At 30.4% G+C, this 13,510-nt stretch overlaps 1 protein-coding gene across 3 annotated transcripts; it reads right to left on the bottom strand.

The window, feature by feature from the left end:
• Positions 1-3,205: 3,205 nt before the first annotated feature.
• LOC107013914 (transcription factor TCP12-like) lies at positions 3,206-5,275 on the bottom strand. Of its 3 annotated transcripts, none has more exons than XM_027915418.1 (3): positions 3,628-5,275; positions 3,500-3,557; positions 3,206-3,413 (listed from the first exon to the last, which is right to left on the bottom strand). In XM_027915418.1, the coding sequence occupies exons 1-3, from the start codon at positions 4,499-4,501 to the stop codon at positions 3,404-3,406; spliced, it is 942 nt and encodes a 313-aa protein (XP_027771219.1). In that variant the 5' UTR covers positions 4,502-5,275; the 3' UTR covers positions 3,206-3,403. The 3 variants fall into 3 exon arrangements, with proteins under 3 accessions (XP_027771219.1, XP_027771218.1, XP_015069276.1); XM_027915417.1 differs by having other exon boundaries at positions 3,500-4,635; positions 5,080-5,270; XM_015213790.2 differs by having other exon boundaries at positions 3,500-5,270.
• Between the last annotated feature and the right edge of the window lie 8,235 nt (positions 5,276-13,510).

Genomic DNA, 13,510 nt, shown 5'->3' with positions numbered 1-13,510 from the left:
ATTTAAACTATCATATTAAGAAGATTGGAGAAATTACTCCAATTTGATGCCTTTAAATTCTTTAACAACATCGTCTTGTTTTGCCTAGATTTGTCAATGACATAGATTCAATAGTATACATCCTATATCAATGAATACTAGAATAAAAAGGGCTTTTAGCGATAATTAACTAGACATTGACAAAGTAATATCAGTTAATTGTCATGAGATCCAATGTCAAAATATTGTCTCAAGGGACATTTATAAAGAGTGTTAATTGCCTCTGAAAGAACATATTTTATGACAATTAAGCTATTATCTTTAATTAATTATGGCTTGTATTCATTCTATGCATGGGAGATCAGTAACCTTCATTCATCTAATGAACCAAAAACTAATTAATGTCATCCACTAGCTAGGTCGTCAAGATTTGATTTTGAGAAATTCTTTCTTGAAGTAAATAATAATTATTGAAGTAGTCGGCATATCTTAATAATTTGTCTTGTACCTGAAATTTAAATTACGTTTTAAAATAGTGGAAAACTTACTATTACGATATTAATTGGTGTGTGACTGATCAGATCAGATGTGACTTATTATTAGTAAAGATCAAATACTATGAATGTAACCTAGTAAATTCATCCCTCAATATTACAACATTATCCTCTTCTCTGACTTTTGTGACTAAACCTTAATTTTGCAGAAATGAAAAGTTTTGTCAATCAGAGGTTGTTTGGTGGGAAAGGATATAAATAAATAGTCTTAAAAGATTTTTAAAAAATAGTTCAGGGATAAAATTTTGATGCGTTGTTCAGTTGCCATGTTTGGAATATAACTTATCCCACCATTTATATCATAGTGTGACGGTATAAGTTATCACGTATACATGGTGGGATAAGTTATCCCATGATGATTGATACAGGATAACTTGTTCCCAACCAAAAGATCTTTGAAAGTATTGAAGGCCGTTTCACATCGGATGAAAAAGGGACTCTCTTGGGCAACCGAGGTTGAGTTAGACTTAAGGTTCATAGTATTAAAACAGCACCCATTTCAATTCTTATTTACCGATGTTAGGAAGTGGAGTGTTGAAGAGTCACATGCATGTGATCGGATGAAAATGGGATGGGTGCAGGGTCTCTTTATAATATCTCGGACAATTTTCCTCTAATTACGAGCTAACTTTTAGGGTTGAAATAGGTCGGAGGTTGATTTCTTTTATCAGAGAACTCAGAATTAATGCACAACTTAAACAAGAGAATCTCTTGGCACAACTAGGATCATAGTAATGATTCTGGAAATGATACCATTATATTTATGACCATTCATCTCAAACTACTTTGATAGACCTAATAAATTTGTCTTTTCATCCACTTAGGTTAATGGAATGATATAATCAATTAGTAGAGAAACTAATTAATAAGTGCTATAATAGTTAGCAGTATCATTTTATTCCTTTTGATTTGCCATACAAAGGCAAGAAACAAAGAATAACTAATCAAGGATTATAAGGTCACTGGTGATGACTGATGATTTAAAATTCCTTCACTAACATACATAGGATGTTGATATAGAGAATTATTTGATTGATTTCATGAAAACAACATCTTTAAGGCCTCTATTTTCTACGCCAATCACGTTAATATAAACTATAGACTTCGTTAAATCTGTATGATTATTCTCAGTACATCAACAATAACGTGGTATGACTCAGTTCCAAATAAGTTGAGATAGACCATATGAACCCTTACTATATATGTGTGTCGCTTCATTTAAGCTCATGATCTGATCAATTCAATGTTATAAAACCTAGTTTACTAGCGGTAGAAGTTTTCTTCACTCTTACTAACATATACATATCTAACAAGTCTAGTAGACTCAAATTCAAGTATACTAACATGACCATAACTTAATTCCAACTATTTGGTATCGCCTATATATAGCGATCTTTCTCTCCTCTTATCTTTCTTTCACTTCCATGGATTCAAAGAGATTGTAGGTCGTTCAAGACTAGTACCTTCAATGTGATTTTAGTTCTACCTCGTCCCCTTTAACACTCTCACACTTTCAGGCTCATCTCAAGCGATCTTCTCATTTTATCTTATGTGTACTAGCTAGCTACTTGCACCTTCTATCACTTTTTATTTTTGTCTAATCTTCTATGACAATACATCCATCATAGAACTCATATTGATCTATGATGCTAATTTTATGGATATGTTTGACTTTAGAGGCCAATCATTAACTCCTATATATTCAATTTTATTGATTTTTAATGCCATTGTATGTAGAGCTTGACTTTCATCACTTTGGTTAAGATACCACTTCTATCACATAACACACAAGTAGCACTTCTCTTGTTTTGCTTCAATCATCCTTACTATTTTGATTTTATGTGTCATATTTTTAGCTATTAAATCATTCTCCTTGAACATTATGCCTAGTTATCTGAATCATTCATAGTTCAATATTACCATTGTCACTGTTAGGTCGAGTAGTTTCTTGGTCCTAAGTTGATACTTCTAGCAACTAAATTCCATCTAATCTCACCTCAAGATTATTTTCCCTATGTTTCCGCTAATTAATACATGCGTTTTTTTCACTCATATTAAGATTTAATGAAGAAGTTAAAATTTTGGATTGTACAATATTACTATAAGATTTTCGAATCTTAATTTTTACTACTAATTTGTTCTCTATATGTGTGGCATCTACCTTATCATGCAAATAATAGTTTTGGAATCCCTTTGAAACTTCATCAGAATATATGTATGAGTGGACAGTTACCCAAACATTATCTACAGAAGAATTTTGACTTTAAGATATTAAGTTAATTATATGTTGAATATATATGAGATGTTTAGAGCCAATAAGATATAAAAAAAAACCTTAACAATATCTTTGTTTTTTTTTTCTTAGTTAGGCATATATATTTTGGTATTGTATTTCATAAAAAGTATAGGTTATACGAGGGGATCGAACCTTACCTCCAACAAATTAAAGATAATTGTGTGATCTAGGACTTTTGTAAGAAGTCTTTTCACTTTATGATGATAATATTTGGATTTTGATATAAAGTCAATTTTATGACTAAATGGTAAACTGTCAAAGAATGGAACTGCTTATCAATTAGTGGATTAATGTTCCCATCTTTAATGATTAATTATTAATGGACATACTAGTTATTTTTAGGTGTTTCTTTTTTTTTTCTTTTATTGAGAATGACTTGAAAGAAAAAGATGAGCTTATTTATAAGAAAAATACAAGTTGTTTTTTCATGGAATACACATAATAATAAAATAGACAAATTCATTTTACATTACCAACATGACCAAATAGCCTTCTTCTGAAGTTGCACTAAATCAACAAGAACTTCCTTGCCCTAATTAAGCTTCCCATAACTTCCCAGAATACTGGAAGTTCGTCAATTGATGCTGCAACAGAAAAAATACAAATAAATACTTTGCGATCGGATTAATAATAATTAAAAAAACAATTCACTAATTAAATTAATTCATACCTCTTGAGAAATTTCAGTATTGATCTGGTGATAGTTGAACATAAATGGGCTCCAGTTGCTAGTATCCACCAAATTAAAGTTATCAACAACATTCATATTATTATTATTATTATTATAGCCTTGACTACCTGATTGATGATCTTCAAATGTAGTATTCCAAGATCCTAATGATCTTGTTAAATCCTCATCAGCCATAGATTGATCACCATTATTATTATTATTCGTGTTATCATTTAGGCTTTTCTTTATTATTGTTCTTTCCCTTGCCCTAGCTCTTGCTTCTTTCCTTGATTCCTTTGCAACAACGGGATGAAATATTGCCCTACGAATCGACTTAACCTTTTTCTTCTGTTGCTTGTGAGTTTCTGCTGTATTAGTTGCAGCTGATTCGTCGATTACTCCAGAGATAACTTCACATGATTCGGAAGGAGATGATACAGTAGCAATATTAGGATTTGTACTACCGCTGCATTTGTCTTTGTTAATTTTCTGAACCAGATCGTTCACCGCTGATTTTGACTTTGTGAGTAGCCATTCTACAGTTTTGCTGGCTTTATCGAACCCAAGCAAGTCTTGCAAATTGAAGAATTTGCGAGCAATTTCAAGTGATAGTCTCATTCTTCGGTCTCTTGGGCCATGTGCCGTGTTGATTTTGCTGTGTCTATCTTTCTTCGAAGGTCCTACACCAGCACTACCACTCGTAGTTCTCTTGTTGTTTTTTCTACGAATAGTACTAGTACTGCTACTACTCTTCTCATCCTTCTTGTTATTGCAGCTTTTTATGATTGATTGATCTTCTTCTATTTTATCTAGTTTGTCCGAATCTTCTCTAGTAATATTGGTATCGAGATTATTCTGATCGTAACTAGGTTGGATGAATTGAAAATCTTGGAAATATTGGATGAATTCGGGTTCATATTGCATAGAAGGAGATGGAATATTAATGTGAAAAAAAGATGAAGAGCTGGAAATATTGGGGCTGTTATTGCTCGAAGGGTACATCTTCTTTTTTTTTTAAAAAAAAAAAGAAAAAGAAACTGGTTGATAAAGACAACCTAGCACACTTGTATTGAAGTTGAAATAACCACAAACATCAGCTTCTTCAGTTTGTCACTTTTAATAATCTAGCTACCTAGCTGCATCAACAAAAAGTAGGAAAAAAAAAGGTTATAAATTAATCAAAACTTTTTTGAGAGAGACTCTTCATAATTCTCTTGGATATATAAATTTTGAATACAAAGATAGCACATAGACAAAGTGGGAAAGGATATGTGATTATTTTTTATTTTTTTTCAATATAATGATATGATAATATAGCTTTTTGGTTGAGAAGGACAGGTGATTAAAAATATGTGGTTTTACATGTATGTTGCTTGGTGTGTGCTTAATTATGATAATAATAATAGCTAGGTATAGGTATATTAGTGGCTATTTTTGTGTTCGTGCAAGTATTAGCACTATATATTTAAGCTAGTTAGCTGGAATATATTAGCTAAGGGGAGAGACATTCATGGTGGTGTATGTTCTTGTTGACAAAGAAAGAAAGATGAAGATAAAGAGAAGTCATGTTATGTTATTACCTGCAAAGGGACAAAGAGAGGTGTAATTGTACTTCCATCTTTACAAAGGCCCCCTATCTGCTATAAAGATAAAGAAGGCTTCGCTTGCACCAAGGGTTGGTGTGAATCGATGGTTACTGAAGTGGATAATTAGGAATCATGAGGTTTCACGTTTAAATTTTATTAGAAAAAATAAAAAGAAGTACTACTGTATTTCATAATTTCTATTCATTTATGTATATGACACATGTTGTTAATAAGAGATGATAAATATTCTATAAATTTAGTCAAAATATATTTAAATTGATGCAAACACTAGGAATCTTTAAAAAAAGAAAAGACTTCTCTAGCTAGCTCATGTGGGAGTTTTAAAGTATGAAAGGGAATTTGAGAAAAAAAGAGTGGAGGGGACACTATAGTACTTGTTGTATAGTTACAACTGATTTTATATTGGCATAATTAAATATAAATATCTCATTAAACTTTGTTTTAGCTTGATATTTATATCTTTTAATTTTAGGTGTTCACAAGTAAATATTTAAATTTATATAAAATTAAACAAGTAACACATGTATCATACCAGATATAATATATGTAGGACACAACGTTGTTAGGTAGAACAAATTATCTATTTATTTAAATTTTATATAAATTCAAATATCTATTTATACATAATCAAATTTAAAAGATATAACTGTCAGTTAAAAGCTAAATTAAAAAAGGGCATGTTTATGTTATGATTTTTTTTATAGAAATGAATGTATATTATAGCTAAAGTCTTCTCTAATGGTGTCCCTTAGTTTCAAGTTCACGTGATAGCAACTGACACATACTTTGACAAAAAAAATACCCTTCAATCTCCTCTTTCCTAGCTCCATCATCCACCATCTCTTTCACCTTCATCTTCTCCATAAAAAAATAAAGAAGAAAAAGGGAGAAAAAGAAAGGCCCTTAAGTGATCCCTAACAACTTTGAAGGAAATATTTGGGATTGAGTGATAGTTAATTTGTAATTTTGTTAATATATAATACTTGAGTCGAGGGTTTTTTAGATACAATCCTTATTTTTACGAGGTAGGATAAGTTCTACGTACATTTTACTTTTCTTAGACGCATTATAAAAGATTTTACTGAATATGTTATTAAAGTTTTAGCGAATTCTCCCTGCTTCCCACAGTTGAGGTGAAGGGGTTCAGACTATCAGTAGAGTAACATCCCTTTCTGCTTTACCCTTTCTCCCTTCTCCTCTAATGTGGAAAAAAAAATTAAAACTAAAATATACAAGAGAGTAATTATTTGCTTGTTAGCTTTTGCCTTTAGTCTCAACTCAAAAGAAGAAAAATTATTGTCCTTTTAATTTCCCCTTTTTTTTTTGTTTGGGGAGAGTTTAATTTCCCTCTTTAAGCTTGGAGTTTATAGAGTGTGTTCGGTAGGAAGAAAAATAATTTATATTTTAAAATATATTTTTCAATTATTCCATTTCTAGTGACTCCATATTTTCTCATTTTCTTTTATAAATGAAAAAAAATTACTTCTTTAATAGAAAAAAAGAAACGAGTTAGAAAAGTAACGTTGTAAGTTTATTATTTCTTTTCAACACTACCACCCCCTCCCTTGACCATTTCAACCTCCACCACCCCCACACCATCACTCCTCTCTCATCTCGTCCACATACCAAACACTAAAAAATAAAAATAAGTAAGAAACTCACTTATTGTTTAATAAAACTCATCCTATATCTCACACTGAAGGTCTTTTCTATATCTATTTTTTTGTATTTAGGTCTTTGCTCGATTCACAAAGTATCCCCTTTAAAAATTTTTGCGTTAATTATACTATACACGTTTAGCCAGTTCTAAAGTCGACAAGTAAAAGTAATTCAAACTACAAAACATATTACTACCTCAGATTTTTGAGGTAATATATTACAACAGTAAGAGTTTGCGTTGTGTGAGCAGAAGCTACGATGGCCTCTTCCTCACGAGTAGTCAGTCAGTCTATAGAAAATGTTTTTAAGGCAAAAGCAACTTTTGACCAGAATGCTCAGAACTACATGTCACTTTCACTAAAAAGAAAAACCTATCTCTTCCATAATTAAAAAAAAAAAAAAAAACCACCATAACCCCTCTTTCTAATTACCCCACTTTATTTTTTCATCAGAATGACTTTGTACCAAGTTATAGATAGTGATATTTTGGTGTTGAATAATTAGAGCCAAATATCATAATAGTATTAGTGTAGCACACACTCATTAGAAAAAAGAAAAAAATTCTACTTGTACTTCATACTCATGATGTTTACAATAGACTTCCCTTATAAACCCTACCCATTCAGCCATTATTGTCCATCTACTTTTAGTTTTTATTTTATTTTCTATCAATATTTTGAATGCAAATTTGATTAATTTGGACGTCTTATTAATTGAAGAGTAGGTAAAGCATTAATTCTAATTAACTATACTAGGTGTACTGGAGTAATTCCCAATCATCACACTGTATACCTTGGTGGTAATTATGCTTTGTACTTGTTATCGATGTTTGCAAGACCTCTTCTAAATGTTTCAGTCGCACATCGCTGATTAATGAAATAAGTTGATTCCTTATATCCTTTGAACTGGTTTGAGTTAGGTTCGAGATTTAATTTTACATGTAATTAGAATATAACTCATTTCACTTTTTTGATTAAAGAATGACAAAAGTCATACATGACTTTTTATAATTTTATGGAGCAAGTTCAATAAAACTTTTTCTATCAAACAATTTTCACTCACAAAATTCGAACTCGATCAGGAATATATTATCACTTTATCATATTCTTTTTAATAGTAATTCTCTTTTTTTTTTTTTTTTTGCTTATGATGTTTACTAGACCTCCCTTGAAACCCTAGCCATTAATTGAGTCCACTAGTCCATCTTCTTTCCACTTTCATTTCATTTTTAGCCATCTAACTTCCTTCTTCAATATTAAGTAAAGCCACTAATAACTTAATTCTTCCTTTCCATATATACATGCCGCCGCCTTTGCAAATACTTGCACATTATATTGCATATATCCTTCAATTTCAAGTCCTAAAAAGTATAGTGGTGGTGGGGAATATTAATTATTAATATATATGTGGGTTGTCCTATTTAAGAAGTTTAGACTCTCTGGCATTATTATTATTTGGAGAACCACAATAAATGGTCTACCTGAAGGGGATGTCCTGGAAGTTGCTTTCACAAGTCTAGATAACTATGAACATAAAAGGGATGATGTACCATTTATGGTTGGGTGACAATGAGAGCTTATATTGCCCTATAATTCAAGTGCTTTCATTATTTCCTTTGATAAATAAACTAGGAAAAGGAGTGGGGAGAAGGTCTTATTCTTTCATCTAACTACTAGGCGGATCCGAGTCCGTCAGGTCTCGAGCATCCATTACCTTCGTCTCGGAATATATATATCTAAAAAGAAATTTAAAAATATTTGTATAAAATTAACATAGAGCACTTAGTGAACAAATGATCTGATTGGTCCATTGGCTCTAGGGTGAGAGCTTAAGGATCTTTTAGTGTTGTTGTGCCCGAGTTTGAATCTCATTGTTAACATGTCTTTTTTATATTTTTGACTCCGCCACTTTAAGAGCACTCTTAAAATACTAAATCTGCCAATGACTACTATATATCATTCCTTTTTATAGCATATGATACGTAAATTAATTTAAATTTGCATTACGTAAATCTATTCAAGGGAGAAACGCGTGTATATAAACATTAGCTTTTACACATACTTTGTACAAATATTAAAAAATCCATCAAAGTACTTATAGATATTTGATTGTTAGTTCAATTATTATGATATATTAACTGATTGAGGTTGCCATAAGAAGTTATAAACTTCAAATCGAGGTCTCCCCCTTTCAACTCCTACCAGAGGTTCTGCATTCTCATGGCTCAACCCGGAGATCCTTTAGAGTGAATTGAATGAATTTTATCCATCCCCAACTCAAGGGCGGAGCTAGAAGGACTCTATTAAGAAATAAAGATTTTTCGCTTTGTAAATCAATGAAAATTTTGTGTAATAAAATATCAGTTATTTCATTCATCAGCTCACTGAAAAAATGCATGGTGAAAGATATATTTTCGTTGAAATACCTAACAGTTCCATGTGAAAACACTACTATTTTTTCTCACCAATTCAATCAACATATGTATGAAAATAATCAATAAACATTTTTAAATAAGTAATTTGAATGGTAAAATAATGACTTTATAGTAGTGGGTCATCTACGAGTTTGACCGAAGAGTCCAACCTCTGTATTTGTATTACTATTCACTAAAACATGCACAAAACTTAAATCAATATGCAATTACTTGATATTCCAATCATAAAACTTCAAAAATTCTGATTTGTTGTACTAGCTATTAGATTTTATTAGTACCATAATTGAAAATTCTGTACTTACTGTTCCTTAATTTGTCTTACCTCTTACAGGCTGGATACAGTGCACCTTTGCACTGTGAAATTATAGCAGATGAACCAATTGCTATTCCTAGTAAAAAATCTGTAACGGGATTGGTTTTCAGGACAATGATTTCTTACTTTGTCTCCTCATATAAATAGTCACTTTTTTTTCTTTCTTTCTTCAAAGCTAATATTGATACCTCATTTTCACAAAAATTAAGTTTCTTTATTTATATGTATATGTTTTTGTACTTGTTTTACAGTGCAACTAGCCAATGTCCATGTTACTTTCCACGCGCATGCTAATGCTATCTTGTCGTCTTGACTTCAATTTCAATCGCAAATAACGACCAAAAAGTTTGTTTGAGGGTTTATTGGAAGTAAATTTACCTCTAAATTTATATCTTGACGAAATAACTTATTCCAAAATAATTTTGAAGTAACTTTTTTCTAGTCAAGCCACATTAGTTTTCTTACTATAGGAGCAATTTCTCCTCGTTGCTTTAAAGGTTTCGAGTTTTTCACTAATACTAGCTCCGTCCCGTTTTACTTGTTCACTTTTTTCTTTTATAGTTGTCTTCAATTACTTGTTCATTTTGACAAATCGAGAAAGAACAATTTTTTTTACCCATTATATTCTCAATAAATGACTAATTATTTTGAAAAATATAAAACTTTTCATCCACTTTATAATTAATAGGGATAAAATAGTAAACTCACTATGTAACTAATTATTTTCTTAATATGTATGTCAATTCTAAAGTGGACAAGTAGAAAGGAACGGAGGGAGTAGTATCTATAGTAGCCCTTTGTTGTGCCAAAAAAAATCTTTTTGGCCAACCTTTTTGAATATTTTTATATTTTTAACTTTAATATTGTTTAATTAATAAATAAAAAAAGATTAGATATATTTTAAAATAAAAAAAATATTATCAATTTTTAAATTTTTTGATCAAATTCTGACTAAATTTTCTGATTATCTAGTTTCATTTCCTCCCTTAACCAGCCGTCTCTCTTTCTTCACTATTTAATGTTCCACTTCTATAACATAACATATCCAAGTGTCTTTTTTGTTAGGATCGAAAATAACCAGGTGTTAACGTGGAAGCTAGCAAAGCAAACCTCAAAAGACCATGAGTAAGAAGACAACGAGAAATATACCAAAAGACACAAAGATTTAACGTGGTTCGGTCAATCGACCTACGTCCACAAAGGAGATGAGCAATCCACTATAAATATAAGAGTACCAAATACAGAGAGAAACAACCTCAACCAATTCACTCGGAATACATGAGAGGTTCACAAGTGATAACGTATCAATGTTGTGACCCATAAATTCTCCCCCTAACCAAAACTCTCAAAGCCCTTAAGACTACATTGTGAATGCTGATTAAGTTAGAAGGAACACGTCTCTATTTATAGAGTCCTAAACCTTTTCCTACAAGAAAAAAGATTAGTCAATCCAAAACTTTTTCCTAAAAGGAAAACCTATTTATGGTAAGAAATCAGGGCAAATAAAACCCAACACTTTTCAATGGCTAAGGAAAAAATGTCAATCAAACTTATCGTTAAGTTGGATTTACTGAACGATTAATTCACGAGAATATCAACTAACTCACATCAATTACCATGTTAATTTTGGTGAAGGTTTCGTCAGTTGAGCAATTTGATTTAATTCAAGTCAACTGACTCACATGAACATCATTATTTATCATGATGATTGGTTGATAAAAAAATATTTTTCCTCACCAAATTAAATCAGTAGTAACATTTTTCTTTTGTTTTGTTGTGCTATGGTACGATTAAACTGAAGAAAAAGGACCACTTTGCACAAAAAGATTACAAATACAGCTATGGTTGTGATAATTTTGCAGCATAATGGACAAACTCAAGTATAATCATTGTTACCTTAGCTTTTCCCTTTATAATTTTTTTTCCTTTCTTCTTCTTTTGCTTTTGTTTGGACGTCTAAATTGCAACGACATGTTTTGACCAAAAAGATGTTCTGGTGACTTGAAAGCTTTTAAAACGACATTAACTTTTACTTTCAAAAAATGGTTAATATCTATATACAATTTATATAAATTGATTTATCTTGTGCCCTTAATTTTTTGTTTTTAATCTAATTTTGCAAGACATGTAAGTTTAGACAAGTCTTTCCTTGTCTAGCACTAATCTGGTAAGAATTACATTATCTAACCTAAATTGTGTTATATTAGGTATATAAGGCATAACTTAGTGATTTTTTAACTTAATTTATGTCTTTACTGGTACAAGAGTCGGTTTGGATTGATTTAAAAAGAAATTAAAGTCAAAAAACAAAAAATAAAAAGGAGGGGAGATCTATTTGTAGTTGTAACTTTTTTAAGTCATTTTAAACTATTTTAAGTTATTTTAAATCTTGTCAAACACTTTCAAACATTAAAAATACGATTAATTACGGAAATTCCACCTTTTAGTTTACTTGTTACCATTATCCCTTATAAGTTTTACAAATTTCTAAAATTTCTCATTTTCGTGCATCACATTAATGTATCTCGCGCATCAAATTAATGTATCTCATGCATCACATCAGTGTATCTCGCGCATCACATAAGTGAATCATGTATAAAATGTACCTCGCGCATTAAATTAGTGTATCTCGCGCATCAAATTAGTGTATAATGTATAAAATGTACATCAGATTAATGTATCATGTATAAAATGTAATGTATCTTACTTAATGATTATGTACCTCGCGCATTAGATTAATGAATCAATGCTTATATTATTGTATCCGTTTTGAGGAATTTTTGTAATTATAATCTTTTAAGAAACAAATTATAATTTTACCTTAAAAGTATGTAAATTCTGTAAAAATTACTTTAAAATAGATTTGATCAATTTCTAAGTCAATCCAAACATGCTTAGTAGAAATAAGTGGCCCAACTTATAATGCCACAAGGAAAATGAAAGTGATTATTTCACATATTTCCATCAATTCTTTTTTGGGCCTATCTATTGGCCCATTACAGTCAACATGGGCCGTATTAATAGACTGGACTAACATTGCAGACCTGGCACTAATTGCTATTGTTAGGCATGGAGGTGTCATTTGCAATGGTTAATTTTTGTTAAAGTAAGTAAATAGACTACAAAATTTTATTCGACAGAAAACATTTCTGTTACACCAAACATATCCACCTCAATCACTTTCACCTGATCATATCTATTAGCATATCTGCAATATATTAATCTTCTTTTTATTACTATTTCTCTGTGATGCTTTTTTGTGAGTTCTTTTCTAAAGAATAAACGTGTCACTCTAGTATTTAATATTTTTCAAAGGATTGAGATATTTAGGCTCAAATCAAGTAGAAAAATTCTCTAGATTCCTCCCACAAAAAAAAAATCTAGATTTTAAATTCTTGATAGAGACAGAAAAATATTATATCTGAGGTGGATATATTTTTGTATACACACTTGGAAATAGGATGTAGACATTCTACTACATGCCCACCAATATATTGTAGCATTTAGTTGGGATCCCCACCCTCACTTCTCAGCCACTAGGAATTTTAAAAAACAAATAAATTGCATTTTATTTCATATAATATATTAAATCAATAAAGACTAATACAAACTAAAGTTATTGTAGGTATAAAAATAAAGTAATTTTAATGCATAAGATATACTATGTTCATTATATATTTGAAGGAGTGTGATAAAAATAACCTTCTATAGTATATGTATTGGTGATTATTTTAATGATTGATATGTAATTTATAGGTTACAGATAAGTGTGGGCATGATATTGTATAAATCGACTGTCATATCAAATTTGAAATTTTTTGTTTTGTATCTTGGTATGGATATTATGTATTTGATATGACTTTAGTTATTTATTTTTTATATTAGATACGATATTTGATATTTATAAAATAAATATCAAAATATCGTATACTATACTAAGATGTAGGCTCTAACTTTACATAGTGATATATGTCAAGTTAGAGTCTATATGGTAGTTA

Source organism: Solanum pennellii, chromosome 3, assembly GCF_001406875.1.
Source record: "Solanum pennellii chromosome 3, SPENNV200".
NCBI classification, from domain to species: Eukaryota; Viridiplantae; Streptophyta; class Magnoliopsida; order Solanales; family Solanaceae; genus Solanum; species Solanum pennellii.
The sequence above is the reverse complement of the archived record's forward strand: the minus strand, read 5'-3'. Positions and strand labels throughout refer to the sequence as shown.